At 44.0% G+C, this 23,713-nt stretch overlaps 1 protein-coding gene across 1 annotated transcript in view; it reads left to right on the forward strand.

The window, feature by feature from the left end:
• LOC144718555 (myelin transcription factor 1-like) overlaps nt 1-23,713 on the forward strand; it is a 112,707-nt gene that overhangs the window by 19,647 nt on the left and 69,347 nt on the right. Inside the window, exons 4-5 of the mRNA XM_078593925.1 lie at nt 12,787-13,076; nt 16,176-17,213. Coding sequence (XP_078450051.1) covers nt 12,787-13,076; nt 16,176-17,213 — 1,328 coding nt within the window. The remainder of the gene's footprint in view (nt 1-12,786; nt 13,077-16,175; nt 17,214-23,713) is intronic.

Genomic DNA, 23,713 nt, shown 5'->3' on the forward strand with positions numbered 1-23,713 from the left:
TAGAAGGAAAATAATAAAAATAAAACATAACAAAATAATTTTCACGACGTTTCGGCCACAACGCAAGCAGCCGTCTTCAGGTGGAGAACAGGTCTGTCGAGAAGGCAGATTCAGACACTGCCAGAATGGTAAAGTATAGTCAAACGACACTCAACACTGACACGGCACGGGGAGGCCTTCATCCCGCAGGCGGGGCGTAGATAAATTCAGGGCAGCAGATAATAGGAGGGGCAGCTCAGAGGGTTTCACTCTGCTGCTATTTTACACGGTATAATGGGAACTCATTAGGGTTCATGCAATCCGAGTCAAGGGGATAAACATTGAACTGGAATTCAGATTTCAAATGTATGTTTTTTTTACGAAAGTATTTTAAAATACATTTGTGGCCATACGACTGTTCCAGTTTAGACAATGATTTTGTTAACCTGTGCACCCAGTTATGAGTCAGACAATGTTACGTTTGCCAAAACGTTGCAAAAGTTTGCAGTCGAGACTCGGCTCTGATATCGTAGCCTGACGATATTACAATAATTATTCATTCAGTGTGCTGCTGCTGCATGCCTTCAATCCTCGGGCTGTTAATACCCGTTGGTAGATCGTATAGGGATGTGTCTTGAATCACTAGGAGGCGTGAAATGATTTACCGCACCCCCACCAACTCCCCTCGCGTTTCCCCCCAGAAATTCAAATTAACGCAGTTTCAGGGTTTCAATTCGATTCAAAAATCGATTCCCTTCATCATTTCCTATGTACCGTACATACCGTCTGCCTCGCGTGTTTCGTTCCTTTTCGCGTACTGTCTGTGCTGCGTTTCTCGTCCGTGTTGTCCATCTCATTTATACTCCTCGCTCGTTTTCACTCTCTGCCTCCTGGGCTCCGGCTGCCTCGTGTTGTGTTGTTTGTCTCCGTCGTACGGTCCATTGTGTTTGTACTGCCGTCCTCATTTGTACTGCCTCGTGTGTGTGTTTGCCCATCCGCTGTGTTTTACCTGCATTGCCTCTCTCATTCGTACTGTCGCTCTCATTTGTACTGGCCTGTCGCATCTGTGCTGGCTGTCTCGTATGTTCTGCCTTTCCTCATACATTCGGTCTCTTTTGTATTGTCTGTGTCATGTGTTCCAATTACCCGCGCGCGTGTGTGTGTGTAGATATATAATTTGCTTAAATCGTAGTCGTTTCTACTGCTCGTGATGAGTGGGTAGTGAGTGTACAGATGCATTTTAGGCAATGGACCGATGCAACGTTTCATGCAACGTTGCAGTACCAAAGTTGTGCATGGCAGACGACCCATGAGCAGGGCAGCCGGCACGCTAACGCTCAAGCAGTTTTCAAGTTAATTTCAATTTAACCACGTGATAACTCAAGAGGCCCATTTGCTAAAGGTCGCCTGGGTCACTAAAAATGACAAGAGCGACAACGTAGAACAAAGTGCAACAATGATGCAAAGAGAAATCGGGGCAAAAATAAGCGTTTTGCTAAAATACATCGAAATCGGTGCACGAACATAAATCAATATTTACTCAAATTCATTTGAAAGAAAAATTTCGGGCATCCGTCACCAATTCTTTAAGTTCGCTTCTCGGCTCTTCAGATCGTTTTGATGATTTTAATCAGTGTCCGAAGGATGTCGCTGGAACGTCGCCGGGGTAGAGATCGAACGGCGCTGAGGCAAGAACGGATCCCTGCGGGAGTCGGCCGTTCAATCTCCGTGGACGCCACCAATAATAAGGGGTGGGCGGTGAACCGTCGCTCGCTCAGCGTCTCTGCCACGAGTGTGGCTGTCGGGTGGCGACGCTTCGGCTGGAGAACCCCTCCGCCGTACGGCAGCGCGTGCCCAGGAGAGGTCGACGAACGCCATCGCCGGTTTGAGCCGACGTTTAAAGGCAGCCAGCAGCGCTCCGCTGGCCCCGCGCGTTCGCTCAAGTCCGATTCGAATGCTGCGGCGTGTAGTCGTTCAGAGTTGGACGAGGAACGGCACGAGCGTCTGAGCCGAACGTGTGAAGGTGCGGAGCGCACATACACACACGCCGAGGTTACATAGGATTGACCGTGTTGTCAAGGGCAACACCTTGGCAATAGTGGACAGGGAATTTAATAATGAAAACCCTTGTATCCATCTATGTCAAGCTAAGGAATGCATGTAGCATAGATAATATATTTTAGCCGGAGCTTGCTTCACCCTCGGCCCGATTAAATTGAGCTCTTTAAGTGAGAATTGAGGGAACCTGGATAGGGCCTTGGGTGGGGCTTAGTTGGACCAGGAAGTATTATTGAGGATGGTGGAGATTTGGAGGGTCAGGAGAAGGTGAATCGTGAATTTCATGGGTGACATCGAGTGTTGTATAATCATACATATGTAGGGACTTGCATAGGTAAATAGAAAAGTGTGCTGTTTTGTTTTGCAACATTATGTATCTTTATGTTCATTATATTTAACAGTTGCAGTCGTTATATATTCGCCAATAAATGTTTCATGTGAAGGAAATAGTCTTCTTTAACGGAGTGCTGCCTTGCTGGGGCGAAGAGAGCTGAGTGCCTTTGATGGCTGATTGTCAAGACTAATAGCGGGAGTGCCATCCAAGAAATGTGACGCATCCTAGAGGACATGCCAGATGGATGGTTGCATCGCAAAATCGTGAGAGGTGGCGGCGGCTTTGGCGAGGCCTTCATTGACAAGCGATGAATTGAACTTGGCTAACGATGATAATGATGACAAAATGAAATATATAAAGCAGAGGTCATATCTGCCGGCTAATGACCACCACCCTTAAAACCTCTCCCTCTTACACATTCTCCTTTACATGCCTTCCTAAAACTAAACAATTTTTATCGTACCAGGTAAGGCCCACTGAGCCATATAGCTCTTTTTCAGAAGCGACCCGGCCACAAATAATAGTTCAATTATGTGGAAATTTCTAGCAGCCAAATACTCTAAACGCACGTTGATTCTTAATGTGGAGGGAAACACCGGAGGACCTGGAGAAAAATCCACGCGACCACGGGGAGAGAGACATGCAAACTCCAAATATACAGCAGGAGTCATGGTTGTAATCGAACCCACGACCTCCTGTATACCAGGCGAGGTAGTTAACATCTCGCCACCATGTTGTCCCCACAACCCTTTCTGCAAACTCCCGCCTCTTTGCTCCCTTAAAAATGCTACCTTTACACATTGTGCCGGACTGGTGGGTGGAGATCACATGGTCAGTCTGGCTGCCACTGGAGATTATTCCACGTAGCCATAGCGACGGGACCTCCCTCGGTATCGTTACAGGCTGTCGTAAATCGGACTGAGCTGCTAATGGGCCGTCTGCGACACCTGAATACTGTATTTCTATGCAGCTCCCTGCACTCATTATTCTCTAGGCTGCTGTTATGTTGAGCCGAGTAGCCAGTTTGCGTTCAATATCTGTTCTGGTCAATTATAAACATTGTACGAGCTGACTCCTTTGATAGACTCAATGTAATAATTATAACAGGGTGATTTGTTATTTTTTGTGTTTTGACGGTGTAATTTTTAACGCATTTGGCGTGTGAAAATCAAAAGGGTTGCGTGATTGATTAACTTGATGCCAACGTATTAATCTTTTTGAAAAATTCCCCGTGGAACAAATTTGGAATAGCAATGCAGACCTGCGCCGTGGATGCTCATTAACTGCAGGGCGTGAGGTTCCCTGGCCCAGCACGTTGCATGGGCAAGTTACATAACTGTTCCAAAAACACTCAGACGGGTGCAGACGGTTTGTTACATTTACAAACCCGACTACGTACAGAACTTCAGTTTAATCGTCTGAAGCAAATACATATATGTTTTTATCCACTGCTCATGAGTATTTACTTCACATGATATTCATTTACATAGCGTCTGATCAATATTTGTTTTTTGGGTTTCGCCACAATAACCGATGTTTTAAGTTAGAATACGTATATTTAACGAATGACGCATAACACACTCATTTCAATAGATTGAATATTATTGCTTCGTCACTCTTATTTTTCAAGCCTTCTTGGTTATTTCTTTCATCATGAGTTAAACGAAATATATTAGAGGCAGGTGATATATGAACCATCACCGCCATTCCTCCTTCACCGACCTGTACTGACCAGCGTGGTGAAGTATGGTCAAGCAACCGCCATGTCTGGCAGCATAGGGAGGCAATCATTTAGCAGTGGGTTTACAGACGCCTGCAGATTATTGCACAAATATATTGTTACAAATGTTGTGGATTAAGTTCATGTTAGTCGTGCATCCACTAAAGGCACTAAAATCCAATGCAATGCTAACTAAAACGAATAATTGCTTCTTAAGTGACCGTGAATCGCGACAACTCATCAATTGAACATAGACATTCAATCACGCGCACTTTTGTTCTCTAATTCTCCAGCTATACTCTGTTATTTTTCCATAAAAACCGGACAACCGTCAACCATTTGTTTTCTTTATCAATTTTATCTCAAGTCTGAATACTCCCTGAAGCAGCGCGACCTTCCAGATTAACTCCCGTCTTGGTTGCCGCTCGAGCATCCTCGTGAAAGTAGTCGTAGCGGTGTTCCCTTGCCCGCTGTCAAAAAAAGTTACTCTCATCGGGAAGCCCTCGGAAGTTAAATTCGTAACCACACATGCACGAGTAAATTCCCGAGGGTGGCAAATGGTAAAGGTAAAAAAAAATTCTAATTAGTTTGCTCACAGAGGGCCACTTTGCCTAACAATGACAGTGATTCATGCCAGGCGGAACTGGTTGTCAGTCGGAAAAATTCTACACGAGGCGTCTTGTCAGAATAATTAGGCTCGGATGAGATTTCAAGCAGATGCAATGGGGGCCAGGAGCCTGCCACACACACACACAGAGATGGCGAATTTTTAGCCCAGCATGAATATTTATAGTTTTGCTTGGGTGCAGTAGGAATAGTCGTTCAGGGTACAGATGGTAGGATGCCATGAGGTCAGCAGAGGACAGTGCGCGAGGTACATATGTTAATGCGGCGATTAGAAATGTATCTGCAAGAACGGCTATTTCTTTGTGACGAGAAAATGTACGGAGCGTGCAAGGCATTGAGAGGGCAACAACATCATTGCCTACTCGTGTTTTGTTCCAATATTGTTTGAGGTGGAGGCACAACACTTGGGCGTGCGGGAAGGTCACAGCAATGGCGAGTCCTCTGCCGCTCGGTTTCTTCTGCCGAGGTGCTACGGACGGCGGAAGTGGAACATTCATTAAACAAATATTGGTTATCAGTGAAGGACATAACAAGCTGGCCACAGCGATTGAAATCTTGACATCTTTTTTTGCCGTTTTTTTTTAATTGAATTCCTTAAACTCTTCATTCGGTGTTTACCGAGGATCTAATGGCAGAATACAGTAAAAAAAATATTATCAAAGCCAGACTAATTGTGAGTGAGGATTTTCGGCGATGGGAGCTTCAAGTTTATTTTGTTAACCAGCTGAGGAGCTCAAGGGACCAGAATAGTCTCGCTCGCCAGAGTGACCTGGGGCGATAGTCCGCGATGATTGCTCGACGTATCATCCGAATTTGTGTCATTTGCGGGGATACATTTTCGAATTTGGCAGATTTGGACCCTGACGCCGCCACACGCCGGCTTGCTGTCGTGCGTGGCGTCACATTGATCTCCAGCGTCTCCTGTGAAGTAGACGGCACGTGTCGTCATGAATATTGTGTGCGTGTGTGTATGTTGAACGTCTTTCCCACCGTACGTTGCCAACCGTGCTAGGTGCGGGGGAAGGACAACAAACTAACCACAACAAGCAGTTCTAAGGAAACGAGTTCTCAGTGTTGATTTGCACGTGCGTAGCTCCAGTGGCTTCCTAATATCGGAAGGAAGAGAGCGTTTCAAGCGTCTGCAGAAGCGCATCTGAAAGCGCCGCGCGATGCGGTGACCGCCGTCTCTGTTTCGATGGCCAGCCAAACGCCGCCGCCTCCGCTAGATTGCCCGGAGTTCTCGCCGTGGTTTATGTTCCTTGACGAGACCAGCGAGGTATTGCCGCGTTCATTTGTGGCGAGCGCTTTCGCTGTGTGTGACGAGTGCGACCTTCTAATGGCTCTGCTGCCACAAGCAGCGAGCGGCGCTGCCTCTCGGCCGCAAGGGGGGTCACGATGTCCGGCATCCCGCAAATAATTAAATAACACGTAATTACTACGTGCCAATCACATTTACATGCACTGTGATTAACACCTAGCACTTTTAATTAACACGCACCAACGTCATAAGAATGAACAAAATAATTACGACTTAATATTTACAAATGAACGACGCTTAAGACATTACCAATGTACAGTTTATGATCTCAGTGAATGGCCATCACCGTGCAGCAAAGGTGGAAGGCTGAATATATTTTCTGATGGGCTTGAATAATGTATGCATTTGTATTTTTCAAATAAATGTGGAGAAATTAGAGAGAGCACCAACAACGCATACCGATGACCGTGATATCCACAGGCACGGGTTCACTCAGAATAATGAACTGTATTTGTTATAACAGTTGGGGGATAGCGTCTTACATGTCCCCGTGTTGACAAGTACACCTCAAATTTCCTTTCATTATCATAGAGCTTACCCCAGACTTACTCGAGTCTGCCTCTGAGAGGTCAACACATATCACCGTAGAGAAAAACACACAATATGACGACGGTGTACGTGAACCGGCAAAACACCTTCAGTTATAATCAATATATATGTGTGTGTGTGCAATAAGCTACAAGAAGGATAGGATTGGTTGTTAATCAAATGACTATTGAGGCAACGTTGTACGATGTCCCCCGTATGGAAATAAGGTGATCACATCAAGCTAGGTGGTGAATGCAACTAGATACAAAGATAACACACGAGGCCAATGGAAAAAAAACACCATGGTACAGAAGCTTCGGGAATTAGTGATGGGCTGCATCGATACAGGAAAGCCAGCCAAGACAAAAACAGATTCCAGTAGTGGTGATTTAAGGTCCTGGGGGAATCAGTTGCAGAGGCGCGGCAGCTTGTCTTGTCTGGCGAACAGAAGTTGTTTGAGAACGTTGTTAGGAATCGCAGTGTCTTAGGAAAGGAAATTTCCATGAAGATGGCTTTTTTTTAACCAAAAGGAAAGTCGCTATAAAATGAATTGTGAGTGTTGCGCCTCGTCAACAGTCGTCTGTGCTTGTTATAGGTTACGTTTAGCTGCAGATGAGGAGTGACTACTTTAAAGAATGATTGCAATCGGATTGACAGTGAGAAACAGAGGTGTAAAATGGCGAATCGGTGTTTAACGGAGGGGATCGTAAGGAAGGTTTCTACGTTTTGCAAATGAATAAAACTGGTGACCAATGAGGTATTAATGACCTAAAATGAACAAGACAGAGTGTGTTCGAAATCGATCGCCACGAACGCTCGAATTGGTAAGGTACATCATCTGATCTGACATCTGTTTAAAAGCTCGCGAGATTCAATAATCCCTCTGTTCGTCTTCGTCTGTTGTTTATTACGCGATGAGACTTTTAGTGGAGTAGTTTTCCCAAAACCTCAATTTATAATCAGCAAATGGCCGACCAGGTCATTGTGTGCAAGACCTTCATAAGCCACGTGAATGAACTTCAGAACCAATGTGCCCTGACCTGTTTAACCAGACCACAAAGTTGAACGCTCAGGAATAAAGACGCTGCCATAAGTTAGGGTTAGGGTTGATGATACCTCCGAGGGATGCACTCCGATTGCTTTCAAATCCATAACTCATCCATAAAACGTCCCTTGAATACATTTCATACATATAGTGGTGGTCTTTTACGTAAACAAACTTGAGTGAGAATAATCCCTGGGTGCAAAGCTGAGCACTTCGTGAGGGACAGGAGAGTTGTCACTTTAGGTTTAAAAAATATTGATTTATAAAATAATATTGGCCAGAGGATTGCTGAAAATACGTATGCACATTGAACTTCTTTCGCACCGTACGTAGCCAACCGTTCTAATCGGAGGCGCGTGGGAAGGACACCAAACTAAACGCACCAACAACAAGCAGTTCTAAAGAAATGAGGGGACGTACAAGTGCAAAGCTCCCAGCGGGCTTCCTGAATATCGGCAGGAGGGAGCGTCACAACGGTACGGCGACCGCCGCCGCCGCCGTCTTTCGTTCGACGGTCGGGCCAAAGGTCACGCGTCCGGGTCGCGTGGTTGCTGAGCGCCACAAACCCTCACCAGGGAGTGGGCATAGCGGGGGGTGTGGGGGGCCACTGCGGCCTCTGCCTTGCCGCCATCTCGTGGCCCTGTGCGGAATTGAGAGGTGCGCGATAGAACATTTTTTTTAAATCTTGTGCTACGAAAGATGGGGCCGTTGCCCGAAACGTCGGCCATTATACATGCTCATGAACTGAATTGCATTTTTGCGTTGTTGAAGGACGTGTTGAGTTTGTTGTTTTTAATTTGTGCTCGTGCGCTCCTGACAACGCAGCGTCACCAAATAATGTAACTGTCATCATACTGATTTAAAGCTTTCGTGACTGCAGGGATTTATATTCTTGGTTCTTTCTGTAAAGTCACGTAGAAGGGAAACAATCAAATAAGAAAAAAACGCCACTCTTTTCAAATTTTCTTGCTGTTTTTTTCACACCTGATGATGATTGCTTGTGTTGCAATCGAAACGTCGTGAGAATTTTATTGTTTTATTTTTCTTATTTTATTATTTCCCTTCTACGTGACTTTACCGAAAGAACCAAGAATATGTCATCATACTGTCATCCTGCATTGGAAACAAGTTTTGCTGGCTGGAGGCAGCCAGGGACGGATGCACGGACGGTCACGTTCTCAGCTCTGTAGTAAGGGTTGAGAATGGAACCTCCTTGTCGAGTGACAACTCGGTTGGTCTCGAGCAGCGATATCTTGCGGTGATGAGAAAACCCATCATAACAAAAACAACACGCAAATGTGTTTCCCCAAAAGCACTCGCCCTTTGTGCGTTATGAAAAAACCATCGGCAGCTCCTGAAGTACTGCACTGTGGTCATGTTGTCTTACGTCAGCATCAAGATAAAATTGATCAAATGTCACTGATTGACAGGCAGCAGTGAGACAAGAGCTAGGCAACTGTGGATCAGCTTTGTCCTGATTAGGACTCATCAATCCAGCATAGTCATCAATGTTCGCTGCTGCAAAGTCTGCTCCTGTGAAACTTATATATAGAGAGAGCATGCCCACATCTACATGATGGGGTCCATTAGCTTGGCAAATGCCAATAATAATCAAATCTGTAGATGGCAAGGAAACCCGTCATCATAACAGATGAATAGGAGAGGCCGGAAAAACGTCGTGCTTCCAACAAGACGCAGAACAACGCGAGAAGAGTACCGGGAGGGAGTGCCATAGGTCAACCACTTGTGTCCCGAGTTGACAGAGGAGTCGATTTGTCGTGTCGATGTGTCGATGTGTCGGTACCGTAACACAGCTTGCACCGTGCATCGCCGTGAAATGCTACATCTGCATGTTGCAAGCATGACAAATGAACAACACAGGTACTGGAGTGTGTGAATGATCATTGTGGCAACAACACAAAAAACAGCCACTCTAGATCGCAACATCGCCTACAAGACCTCAGGTCGCCCTCCTCGTCTATGCACGGGGAGGAGACAGGGTGGAGGAATCATCCACCGAGCCGGAGGCGTTTGTCACGCACTCGCTGCAGCAGTGAAGTTTCTCCCCCGTGTGAATCGAGGCTTGCAGGCACGAGACGGCCTCTAGTCTCCCACGGTCCACAAGAGACGTGGGGCATTTAACACATTCCTGCGGAGGGAGCTGGTAGGAACGTTGGGTTGCTCGGTCAATGGCCAGGGTCAACGGCGGCGTGGTGTATTCCGCAAATATGCCCGACTGTGAGGGCGGGCACAAGCCGGCGTGAGTAGGTTAAACGTTGAAGTGTATAAGGGCACCACGGGGTGACCAGCCCCTCCCCACCCAACCCCACCCCTCCCACCCCCCACCCAGCCCCACCCTCCCCACCCAGCCCCTCTTCACCCTCCCCACCCAGCCCCTCCCTCCCCACCTAGCCCCTCCCTGCACGACCCGACGGACGGACACAATAATCCCCTGTGGTCTGGTGTAACCAGAGGTTCCTACCAGTATACATATATATACACACAGTGCAGTGTACAATTCCCTCTGCCTGCGGGAAGTACATGCTTCTTGGTGTGAAGCCACATCGGTATTGGGAGATGTTGGGTTCTCACCAGACTGGTCCCTCATGTACCACAGGGTTCGCAAGATCTAAATTGCGAGGACTCCCACTTCATCGTCAGCTTCTAGAGAGTCTCTGCATTAGCTGGGGGGTTGCGTTAATTAGTATTTCGTGGTGTTAATACATTATTCTGAAAATTTCGCAGCCATCGCAGCACGCATGACGCAGCATGCTGCTGTTGGCGTAACACAATTGGCAGCTCTTTGCAGATAATGTGAAGGTAACTGCTTTTATCCGCAAATTCATCGAGGAGGAGTATTAATGCTCATTCGCAACAGGAAAATGAAAGCTCCCGCCAACCTTTTTCCCAACAGCAAGATAGCGTGCCAGCTTTGTTTGACCCTGGCGAGGGATGCCGTTTGCAGTGTGTATCTCCGCTCCTGTCCAAAAATTACACTCATCACCCGTTTGAGTGCAATCATCAAGACTTCACATATTCATACAACTCTGGGACGCTATGGCACAAGCTCTGCCAGATGTAGATTCTGCAGCGCACTACCGTAATCCATTTTATATATATAAAAAAAAAATTGTGACAGTTTTGTTATTCTGTAATCCAAATTAATACTTGCAGTTCTAATTGAGCAGTGTGGGTAAATTAACATTAATGTGACTGAATATAATTGCAGTATATCACTCAAACACGCCAAAACAAAGGGAAAAAACAAATGTATTATCAACACTGAATTTCACACTATACATAACCATGTAAACATTTACATTATATTCTAGATGTCATCTTTTTTTTATTCAACTCAAGTTTTAACTTGCTGTGATTTTTGTTTTACATATTAACGCATGCACATTGAATCTCTACACCACTACGATCTTTACAATCATCCTGCTTTTCTTGATATGGCATTAAGGAGACCTTTATCTTTTTTGTTTTATCAGTACTTTGCATTCCAAAATATTTCCACTTTAGCCAACACACTTGCCCAGTGCACAGAAAAATTTCTCAACGTTTTTTGTTGTAGCCCTGAAAGCAAATTCAAACTTCAGTTATAAAGCTTTAAAATACAATTGTATAGTTGAACTGGATATCTGCTTATACTTATTTAGATTGAATTTTATTTCAATTGGAAGGGCCCAATGATCTGCCGTGTTCCATTTCGGTACAGATGTTGTACAGCACATTTCTTAGTTATTTATCCTCACTAAATAGATCAGGTTCCACGGATTGAGCCGCTCATTGTCAATCTTGAATGCGGAGTTTTAGAAACTGGTAAGAGCCATCTCTACCAATTAAAGTCGAATTGATTTTTATTGTTAATGATCGCAATTAATTTTATTCAAACAGCATAGACGTTTAAAGTATTTGTTATTTTGATACTTTGCAGTTTATTTGCAAGACATTCCAAGCACACTTATCCATTGCCCTCTTACCTGCGACTGCGATTATCCGTGGCACCAAAATGGTCTCTGTGGATAGTCACTTTATCTGCACAATTATCAACCCTATTATCCACGATTATTTCACGTATTTTTGAGATGGAGTCAACGACGCGGATACCAGAATAGGCAAAGTTCCTTCTCATACAACTGCACGGATAAGGGGATTTCTACTGTATATAGCGTCATTATATTAACAGCCATCGACACTTTATTATTTTAACTCCTGCACTTGATGTATATGTTATGACAGTAATTTCCTTATATCCAAGTATCCCTTGTCAAAGATACCTTTGTCTCAATGCTGTTCCCAAAGTAGAGCTTCCATAAGACGTGAATATCCCTCACCACTGTATCTCACCGAGCGTACGCATGCGGGGCACGATGGATAGGGGCCCTAAAAGGCACCTGCCATTAGGTGATCTGCACAGAATTCGAGGATATTGACTGCTTGAAAATAGACATTAGATACCACATGCCATCATAATGTGATGATTTTTACATGCGAATGTTAAGTCATAAAAGCTCAGCATGCTTATTATAGTTTATCGTCTTATATCACCTGCCAACACGTTTGGGAACATTTAGCATTTTATGGAATTGTTAAAGTATAACGTTTTTATTTTTTATCACTATTTAATTTCAATATATTACAATTGTGCTGTTAGTGGCATGCGATTATGAGATATCCATTGGGAACTATGAGAGTCAACAGTGTTAGAGAATGACCCGTGCAAGGTGATATCAAAACTCTCAAGTATTCTCTTTCGGGTGAGGCCATGGACTAACATTTTGAGTATGAGTGGCTGTGAATAGACTGGGTGGGACTTCATCTTCCCACGTGGCCTGCTATAGGGATGTTGGTCACGTGGCAGTCAACATTTATTAATTCTGTTATTGTCAGAGCTGGATTTTTTAAAATACAAAATTAAGTAACCGACTAAATGTAACGTGATTGTGTGTGTGTGTAATCTTTGGTGGCTGTACTGAGTTCCATAAACTCACTACACTTGAGAACCCAGTTTTATCGCGTGCGGTCGCATCCTGGATCGGAACCCTAAGGCTCGGCACGCAGAAGACACCCGGGTCGCCGGGCCATCTCAAAAGCGCAGAAACATCGTCCGAGTGTAACCCAACGTACGCCGCCGTCTGTGTGTCCGTCCGCGTGTGTCCCGACAAACGCAGCTCATATGGCTGCCCAGTGCCGAAGAAGCGGCGCAACATGGACAAGGCAGTGGTCGCCGCACCGCCCCCGGGAAAGCGCCGCTACCGATTGCTCAAGCTCAACGGCTCCGCGCAGGAGGAATTTTTTGAGGTTGAGGAGGAGCCCGAGGAGTCCGATCGTGGGGATGCCACCCTCGAAACGGACCGCCAAGATGATCGGCAAGGAGAGGAGGAGGAGGAGGCGGGACGGAGAGTAGGGGGTGACGGAGGCGTAGAGGAGTGCGTGAAAACGAGTTACCAAGACGATTCAGGTACGGTCATTTACGTTCGATGTCACGTGGCCTGCTATACATGTATCTTGTTAAAATACTTGCTTGAGCTGTTGTATCATGCTATCTCCCTGGCTTGTCTTAACATAATATGTATTTGCTCTGCATCGTATGAATGTGTTTTATACAAATGCAGCAATTACAATAACTTTGGTATGTTTATTCGTTTTCATAAGCAGTGGCAGTTCAACACAATTGGTATATTTTCCACGATGACATATCGGTGAAACACATAGACAATAATTTATCAAATGAAATCAAAAGCTGAAAATAATGCACGTGAACTTTGAGAACGGCATGTTTCAATTCCACTGAAAGACAAAGGGAGGAACAGATAGATATGCTGACCCGACCATACTGAACATCGATGAAAAAGAGCTTCATAGTTCATCGGATTCCTCCTCCAGTCTAAATAAAGACTCCGATTCGAATGGGAACAAATCTACACGTGAGAGACATCATAATGACTGTCAGGAAAAGTGCAGTCAGTGGGCTTGAGCGGGACACATCATTGCGAGGGATGATGACCAATGGACGAAACTGATGACAGAATGACAGCGAAAGGGAGAGAGACATCCCCCAGAGGACAAACCACGGTGGCGTTGGAAAGATTATATCAGCTCATGTTGCGGGACTGAGATGGATTGTGGCATTGCGAGTCCATCAGGCAATGTGCGGAGGCCTTCATCCTGTGTGTTGAACTTCTTTTGCACCGTACGCAGCCAACCGTGCTAATCCTGCGGTCGATAGATCACTGATGCTGATCATGATGGCAATAATAAATATGGGTTATCACCAAATTGAAACCGTTCTATTCCATTATTCAATTAATACCAGCACTCCGAATCTTTACAGTGGGAAGTTTTGGCGAATGTCACAACAGTTTTGGCTAATCTCACAAAACGGAATGAAGACGAGCATTGGCCGGATAGGAGATACACTTGGGATAAATCAGGAGATAGATCTGTGGTGCCTTATAGCCTGCGATTGTTTCCCGGGATTTCGATTAATTAAAGTTTGCTCCATTTGCATTATTGCGATCTCATTTGTACAAAAAATTTAAAAAAGAAATGCACATGATGAGTTGGCATGGAACATATATCTTACAAAAAACATTCAGATCTATAATAGCAGCCGAGTTTAGTGATACTAAGGTTCAGTCGAATATTCACCGACTGGGGTTAACTTGGCACTTGATACCAACTACCCTTTTTACTGTTTATTTAAAAACATTGGGAGTATTGTGGTTAAAGTACTTTAACTGTGTGGGGCTGCACACTGTTTTGCATCATTTTCTGCTTTGGTTTCTTGGACGGGAAGATAGCTCCCATTTTTAAAACTACTGCTCATGTAACCACCGCAATTTTTTTTTTATAGGACTTCCAACTGTAAACTTGGCATGAAACAAAAAAGCTTGAAATATTTTTGTTTATATAAATTCCCCCCCAAATTTTACATTTCCAGCATTATTTTCTTACGTTGTAAATTCAAAACTCCCAGTCATGTGAACGAGGTGAGAGCAAAAAAAAGTGCCATGAATAATCAATGAGCCAGGCCTCATGTATTATTTGCGAGTGCGCCAATGCTCGTCCTGCCTTATGTAAAGGTGAGAGTGGTGCAAAACAGTGATGTCACCTGCTGTTAGCATGCATTGGATGTTGTCTGCGGATGCATTAATTCCATTGCATACACACAGCGTGCACGTATGTGTGTGTTGAATTTCTTTCGCACCGTATGTAGCCAACCGTGCTAATCGGAGGTGCGGGCGAGGGGAAATGACAGCAAATTAAACACGAAAAGTAGTTATAAACATTTAAAAGTGTACAGCTCCAGCGGGTCCCTAATATCGGAAGCATAATGAATAATGAGAAGCATCATCCATGGTCAATCCACTGCTGGATGAACGGCTGCACAGTCTCGCAACCCAGGGACGTCACAATCCACGTAGCTCCTTCTCCTGAGCTGATTTTATCGCTCCGTCTCCACGGTTGACGTCCTCTTGGGCAGATACCGTACCACATATATTTGTAATTAACACGTAGAGTATATTTAACAATACATGATTATGTACTATATATAATAATGTATTGCTGTATTACACGGAATAATATACAGTACGTAGTAAAGTTATATGTCGCTGTGTTCATGTTGTGACGTACCATTTAAACATATTACTGTCGCTTGTAGTTCAGTTGAAATGCCTGAGATGCATACAAGCAATAAAAGGCACATTTCTAATTCTTAAGTTTCAGTGCAAATGTCAGACTCAGAACCCAATCATTTCATATTTAAGATTTGATTAATAAATTTTGTCATGTTCCCAATTTTACTCATGCAGAACTAGAATCGCAGGTGATATCACGAAACTCCTCCTGATATCCCTCGTGCACACAAGGGATGATGCTTGCGCTTATCACGGATTCTGCAAATGGGGATGTTTGTCACGTAACAGGCAAACCCGCAGTTTAGCTTTTGATGATCAGAGCTGAGCTTTGTGCCAAATGAAGTCGAAGCCCAAATTAAATATGCAGCCATTTTGGCACACGTATCGTCAAGTCTGTGCTCCTAATTAAAAGCATAATGATTATCTAAATGTTTGATTCTTGGATGAAAATGTTTGAACTTAAACAAATCCACCATGTGCCCCTTCCCTAACATGGGGGGGGGGGGGGGGTACTCGAACTGCTCAGAGTTTTAGTTTTTTAAGCGGAACCCTCCAACAGTTTTACCTGGAGATTTTTAATGGTGCTGAATCAAATATGACGTCATCGTTCTTTTGGTATTTTCCGGAAGATCGCGAGAGTGTGATGCTTGTAGCTGCGAGTGAATGTAGCCCGCTGCCAATTACCAGGAAATCATATCAAATATTGAGGCCTCGAATTAACATTATAATTTTTTTAAGGTGACAGTTTTGGAAAGCCTTCAAAGCAAAATAATTTGCCTTTAATATGATAATTTAACAGCAAGTGCAGCAATGTACAGTCAATTAACTTCCAACAGCATGACATTGCGTAAGCGTCTGTGACAGCACCTGCATTATACGAGAGATATATACTGACTTTTGAATGTGCTCTCTTGCAGGTAACCGGTCTGTGTTAGCGGTCACACAGCTAGATGATGTAAGGGATGACAGCAATCCAGACGAGTATGGAAACTATGAGGAGTTGGTGGCCAAGTCTCTACTGAACCTGGGGAAAATTGCAGAGGAGGTGGCCAATAGTGCAATGAATGAGCGTCGAGGCAGCACTGGTAGCTCCAGTGACAGTGAAGACTCACAGGACTCGGACTGGAGGAGTCACAACCATCTTACGGCACTGGAAGCTGATACACAAGGAAACCGGGGCTTCTACTCAGAGCAGGAGAAGCCAGGTGAGAACTTTCAGATTCCCGCAGACGGGCGAGACGGCGGTGGCAGAGATGAAGTAGAAGATTCTGTATGTTTGAGCAGCCTAGAATGCCTACGGAATCAATGCTACGACCTGGCTCGCAAACTCAGTGAGTATTCGCAACAGGAAGACGAACGCCCGCACCCGGGACCTGCCACCGACGACAACGCCGACGCCTATAACGGAAGCAGCAGCAGCATTAGCGTCAGCAGCAACGTGTGCGAAAACCCCCTGTCGGTACAAACGCAAGAACACGGCTGCTCAGACATGGTCAACCTCCTCAAACTGGAGGAGCAGCTGAACTCGAAGTCCCCCACCTTTGAAATATCCCCGTCCATGGGAGGCAGCACGGCCAGAGACGACGAGAGCGAGAACAACGATATTGACTGCGAGAGGGACAGCGAGTATGAAGAGCGCGAGCGCGACGGGTGCGGCCTTGACAACAGGAGCGATGATAGCGACGACTGCGAAGAGGGCGAAGATGAAGACTCGACAAGTTCTGACAGCACAGATCACTCAGATGAATTTGATTTGGTTAAAGGGAATCTTTGCCTTCTGGAGAAAGCCATTGCTTTGGAGAAGGAAAGGTCAAAGGTCACCAAATCTAAGCACACAGCGGAAGGGCACGTTAAGTACTCCAGAAAGGGGAGCAGAGAACCAAAATATGGAGCAAAAGCGGCAGGACGAATGAAATCGGCTGAGTCCCACAACAGAAAAACGTATCATTCAAAAGGTAACATTCAACAACAACAGAATAACCACTCTACGTTTCCACCATGAGCATACAGTTGCAACTGATTAGCGCTAATGCTGCACTTCAGTACACACGCACTACCTGATGTAGTTTCTTATTAAACGTCTTACACAACCAATAAGTCCTATGCAGTCCAATTCTGCATTACATTTTTCACAAGCACTCATTATTAATAGGATATGAAACACAATGTGTGACAGGGGTGTAACCATGCACCGATTCATCAAATAATGATTATTAAGTTCGCGATCCACGCATCAGCTTGCAGACCAATAAACGTTATACAATTCCTACATGTTGTATGTAATGGCTACATGTGACTCCCTACAGCCACTAGAGGCCGCTAAATTGACCACATTATTGAAATAATGGATTCTCGAATCAAATCGCGACCCTCAAATGCGACGATCGCGATTGCATCGCCAGAGCTGCACATTGTTATGCAATTGATGTTTTACTCATCCCTATTACAATGCCATTATAAATCAAATATCCTTCAACATTACGAATTACTTTAAATTCAGACAAAACGTTCACTTACTTTGGCTTTGCATTCATGCCATTTACTTTGCATTTTCTATCAACATCGAGCCGACTGTTAAAGGAATAAGTTACAACATAAGCCTTTTTCTATGACAACTTTCAAACATCTTATTTCGGTGCAACTTTCACGATACAAACTTTGAGCTGTTTAACTTAAGCGATTTGCTCTGAGGTTGCTGGTGAAATCGATCAGAGTTTGACAAGCAGGTGATTTGTTTAAATTGCGTTTTTTTTTTATTAACATTTAAAAAAAAAATTTAAATGTCGAACTCCACGTGGTGTGAGCTGAGACAGGATAGGTTTTGTGCTTTGTGAGTTTAAATTTTCTATCGAGATCTGCATACATTTCTTCCGCTAACTTATAGATTATCTCTATCATGAGTTATAATTTCATATATCTAAGCGCTGATTGGCACTTCACAAATAAAAACATAGATGCATAGATAACGTTTTGTTTCACCACAAAAAAACACAAGAGAGTTTATGTTCATTTACGGGCCTTTTGTACCAATGTTTTCCAGGCGAACGTTGTTTCAGCAGGGCTTTCTGATTTTCTGTACACCATTTAATACGTCCCGTGATGTACATGGAAGGCTCTGCCCTATAAGTGAACACCGAACAGGCCCCACGCTGTTTATGATACCTGGAAAATGAAAACCACTACAAAATTTTGGCAGCTTCAATGCTGCTCAGTCCTGAAGTCTCATTGGCTAATGGACCTAAACGTTATTGCATTCAGACAGTTTAAAAATTGAATATTGCGATGCCTGGAAAATATCTGTCTCTACGTCTTAAGGGCACGTAACTACAAATCTCTTTAACAATCGTGACAAAACTTACCACACAGTTTACAATAACCCCTGCCTACAACACAATTAGAAGGTGTGCATTAGAGTCCAAACATGTGAGTTTTATGCACACGTAACTCGTGCGCCCATTTGTGTGTTTGCATTTTGGCCATGCACGCATCTCTTTTCGTAGTTGAATACCCTCTATCAAAATGGGTTGTATTGCCAAGCTGTTTACATTTTTGGTGCTGTATTCGAAGCTTTTCTGTTGTCGTTTAAGTGTGTACTGAGAAACAACACTGACGTTTCTCAGTTCACTGAAGTGGCAAGTCCATCGCACCGTATAACCTGGATTCGTGCAGCATCGACGTGTGACTGCATCTGAAGATGCTGTGCAGAAACAGGGCGCCGATTTATTTCATGGAGAGGGGTCAATCATGTGAAGAGGAAACCCAACGAAGGCCTGGAGCCTGAACTTGAGCAAGAAGGGATTTGAGAGCACAGGTGGTGTGGGAGAATGGACTTCCAGACTTTGAAGGGCAGCAGAGGTGAATGAGCGACCTCCCGTTGGGCGAAAGTCGGCTGGGGGCTTGGACAGAAAGCCTTGGCTCCTGGAGCCGAGAGGTGCGTGGAAGGGAGTGGTGAGATAATAAGGAGAGAGAGGGGTAGGCAGGGGCAAATCCACGGAGGATCTTGAAGTTGGTGAGTGCAATCTTGATATTGATCCACGAAATTGATTGAGAGGCGGTGGAGGGATTCGAGCATTGGGGCGGTTTGACCTCATTTACGGGTGCGGGTGAGATGTCTTGCAAGGGGCATTTTGTTGAATTTGCAGACGAGGGATTTGGGAGAGGCTGTAGAAAGGGAGCGTTGCAAGTAGTCGAGTCGTGACGCGATTGAGGCATGGAGTAGCACGGTCGGCTTCGTACGATGCGAAAGAAGTTCAACGTGCACACACACATACATGGACAAGGGTCGTAGCGGCAGGAAATGGCGGATACGGGAGGCGTTGTACAGGAGCAGGCAGAGTGAGGTGCGTGGGAAGAGACCGGGAGCCAATGCTGCTACCACCACGATCGTAGCACTCGTCCACAGTTCAATGCCTTTAATCTGTAGTTCACAATTAATGCACAGAATGTGAGAAATACAATTTTTTTACATAAAGAGAACATTTCTTTTTACTGTTAAAAATCCAGATAAATGATAATCAGACATACGGCTTGATTAACCAATCAGAATGTGACCCCGTGTTAGATGATCGCATTCTGACCCTGAAGACTATCGGCTCAGTCACCTGATCCGATTTCAGTTTGTGAACCAAAATTAGTTTGGATCCAATTCTCTAGAATGCGGTACCGTTGGTGCATGCATACTTTTGGCACGGTACTTTACATAATTCCCACAAAATTTATGGAAAGCTCTTGAAGAACTTTCCCAGTGCAGCTGGATTTGCGGAGTGTTTTCATTTGTTAAAATAATGTCTTGTAATCAACAATGAAGGCATATCTGCCAAAGTTTGTCACGCGGTTTTCTTCATCAGGACTATTCTATAAAAGAGTGTGATAACATTATCCTCAAAAGTACAAAAGCTGTCATCACTATTTTGAAGAACAGTTCTAATGTAATACTTAATATCAAAGCAAGTCACGTATGCCTGACATCCAATAATTTGGGTGAAATGGGAGTAAAGACTCCTGATAATTATAAGACATTCAGGAGAAAAAAAACCCTTTTCTTTTTTTAGGTACAAATATTAGTTAAAATCGTACATTAGACAGTTTTTAAGCGTTCATATGAATAATGTACAGCCCTCTGTCAGTCTACTGCTGGATGAACGCCTTCCCACACCGTGCCGGTATTGAATCATACTTCACCACACTGGGCAGTGCGGGTTGGAAAACGGGTGGAGGAGGTCCCAGCACTGGTTCAGAAATCACTCGCCACGGACGATTAGCCACGACCCAGAGTCGAACTCAGGTTGCAGAGTACACAGCACAATGTGGTAACCACTGGCCAACCTTTAAAATGGGTCTGTTAATGAAAGCGTACAATGTAAATAATTCAAAATACCTTACATAGAAAATGCATTACTTGTTTTCGACCTTTTTTTCAAGCGTAATTAATCACGTGGCTTACCACGTTCCTCAAGCCGCGAATTTTTTTATCGTCTTCACATCGCGACTGCGTCGGAGCACATCGAGCTCCACTCGCTCTGCATATTTTTTTACTCCATAGTAATAATAATAATGATGATCCGCGATTAGCCTTGTAATAATATTCGGTTTCTCCAGTCCCTGCCGCCCCCCCCCCCCGTGCACCGCTGTCGCTCTCCACGTGAGCTGCGCCCACGCTGGTGGCCTTGATGCCCGGCTGCACGGTTGCAGGCGGCGTTCTTTGAAGATCCGCCAGTGTCCAAGCCCCCAACGCTGCTGCTGCTGCTGCATTTGATGCCCTGCAGCAGCTGCCCGTGTGCAAGGCAGCGTCCACGCTGGTAGCTCCAGGCACGGAGAATGTTAATGAGGATGATGGGGTTTTTTTAATCCAAATGTTTTTCCCATTTTTTTATTCTTATTATTTTGAATTATGAATATCAAAATTATCAATTGAATTATGAATATCAAAATTACGTCGTAGTTTATTTTGTTATTTTCTTTCAACATATCTACGTGACTTTACCGAAAGACCCAAAGAATATGAATTCCTGCAGTCACGAAAGCTTTAAGTCAATATTTAACATCAAAATTAGTATAACCTTTCACATAGTTAACATACTTTACGTGTTTTTATTTGTTTTGCACATGCCATAAATTGCAGTCATGGTGTTGTTGCGTCTATACGTACAATATCGGGGTCATTAGTGCGGAGTTTTGTTCACTGTCTCCACACAGGTGCTTATGCTGCTGGGTGCAGGCAGTTGAGGCAATGTGGTATCAGCTTGGCTTATACTGTTTAACACGCAGGCTTTCGCGTCCAATATCCATAATACAGTTTTTTTTGCTTAGATCGTGTCAATCTGGCTGCCGCATAATGATGCCGGTTGTAATTACTGGCGAAACATCGTAGTCAGATTGTAAATGTTGTGGATTTACTCTCCAACACACCAGTGTGCTGTACAAGTAACGAATTGGCATGTTCTGTTTACGTGACAAACATTACTAATTGGCTGTGTCGGGTGGTGGCAGGTTTAACGACACATTCATATCTACGCGATCTAACCCAAACAAAAACCTGTATTATGGTTGGCTTATACTTTCAGCGGTTTTCATCTAGTTTTATCCAATTGTATTGGAGTAGGTGTTAATGGTAGAAGGTAGGTACAAAGAAACACACATGTAGGCATTGCAATTGAACCATACATCTAAAACTAAACACGTTTGTCAATAACACTGTGGCCTTAAAGAAAAAATATATAAGGTGACATTTCGGACTCCTTATATTGTAAGTGTGTGTTGGTTTGGCTCTCGACGCCTCAGGCATTAACAATGAACCCTATGTATCCACAAAGTGCCGTGGTCTCTATAAACCCAGGGAATCATCACTGCTGTATATGAACACTGAAGGCGATGTATATGAACTCTCCACGCGTCGCATTCAGCTGTGTGAGCTTTTGGAATTAGCAATACACTTAGGATCCCAATATAGCGGTATTCTCCCTCTGCGAGCCGTACGAATGGAAACGTAACACAAGATCCCTACGTAGTTCTTGGTTCTTTCGGTAAAGTCACGTAGAAGGGAAATAATAAAATAATACAAATTAAACATAATAAGATAAAATTATTAATATGTTTTATTTGTATTATAATAAGAAAAAAATATTATGTTTTATTTGTATTATTTTATTAGGGAAATAATAAAATAATACAAATAAAACATAATATACAATTATTATTATGTTTTATTTATATTATAATAAGATAAAATTATTATTATGTTTTATTTTTATTATTTTATTATTTCCCTTCTACGTGACTTTACCAATAGAACCAATAATATAAATCCGTGCAGTCACGAAAGCTTTAAATCGAAATCCCTACTCAGGTCTGCATCGATTCATGTGAATAACTCGTCCTCATATTGCGGTTATATTCCATTAAGCAGTACTATTCGTTGTGGTCGAACTCACTCGGTTTAATTGTGAAGACAGATTCCATCATTTGCGTGTACATCTCACACACGTGTCGCTGTTTGCACGTTTCAGGCCATGCAGTCGACATGTTAACGGTGTAAACATCGGTGTCCCAGACAGGGGGAGAGAGCCACAGACCATATGCATTATTGGGCAAATCCACTGAAGCGTATGGTGAGGGAGTGGGGGGGGTTCGTGATTATAGCACCCTTTAATGGAATTGCCCAGCAGCATGCTCCATCTCGCCCGTGGATCTGATTTTTTTTTGGTCAGCTTTGTAGCCTCTTTTGCCTGGGTTTTGCGCTAATGCGGAGCATGGATATGAACATTGGGGACTGGAGCAATTACGAGAAAAAATGGAGAATGCACCATCAAACAGGAAGCGTTAACCGCTTCAGTTTGTAATGCATATGATGCAAATTGTGTATCAGTAATGAGGAGAGTGCTCTCCCTTGTGTAAAAATAGATATGCTGGTGCATGTCGTGCACAGCACAACTGCATTTGCATGCGAATTTGTTTGTACGTTCTCTCCGACCTTGCAGCAGTATCCGTGCAGTTTGGCTGATAATTTCGTGCTATTTTAACAATTATATATAATATAATAATTATCCACCCTATGTCAGTCCACTACTGGAAGAAGACCTCCCCATGCCATGCTGGATATAGGTGTTAACCATAAAATATGTATATATATATAACACTTGTTCGTCTCAGGACCCCTTTTTCAGTCGGGTCCTGTCAGGTGTTTGCAGTAGGGGGGGGATGGTTGCTGCAACATAATTCCATCAAGCACGTTGTACGTGACTCTGTCGGCTCATGCGACTCAATAGAAGCTCACTCCTTTACACACGTCAGCAAACTGATGGCGTTGTGAGTGGAAGATGACGAATCGTAATTACAAAGTTGGAATAATGTTGGGTGGCAAAACAGTGCCTTGCAGGATCCCAGAGTTAATGGCGAAGGTATCAGAGTGGCTACGTTCAATTGCTGCATAGATGAGAACGTTAGTAGTCCAGACTTG

This window comes from Lampetra planeri, chromosome 5, assembly GCF_965212315.1.
Source record: "Lampetra planeri chromosome 5, kcLamPlan1.2.h2, whole genome shotgun sequence".
Classification (NCBI taxonomy): domain Eukaryota; kingdom Metazoa; phylum Chordata; class Hyperoartia; order Petromyzontiformes; family Petromyzontidae; genus Lampetra; species Lampetra planeri.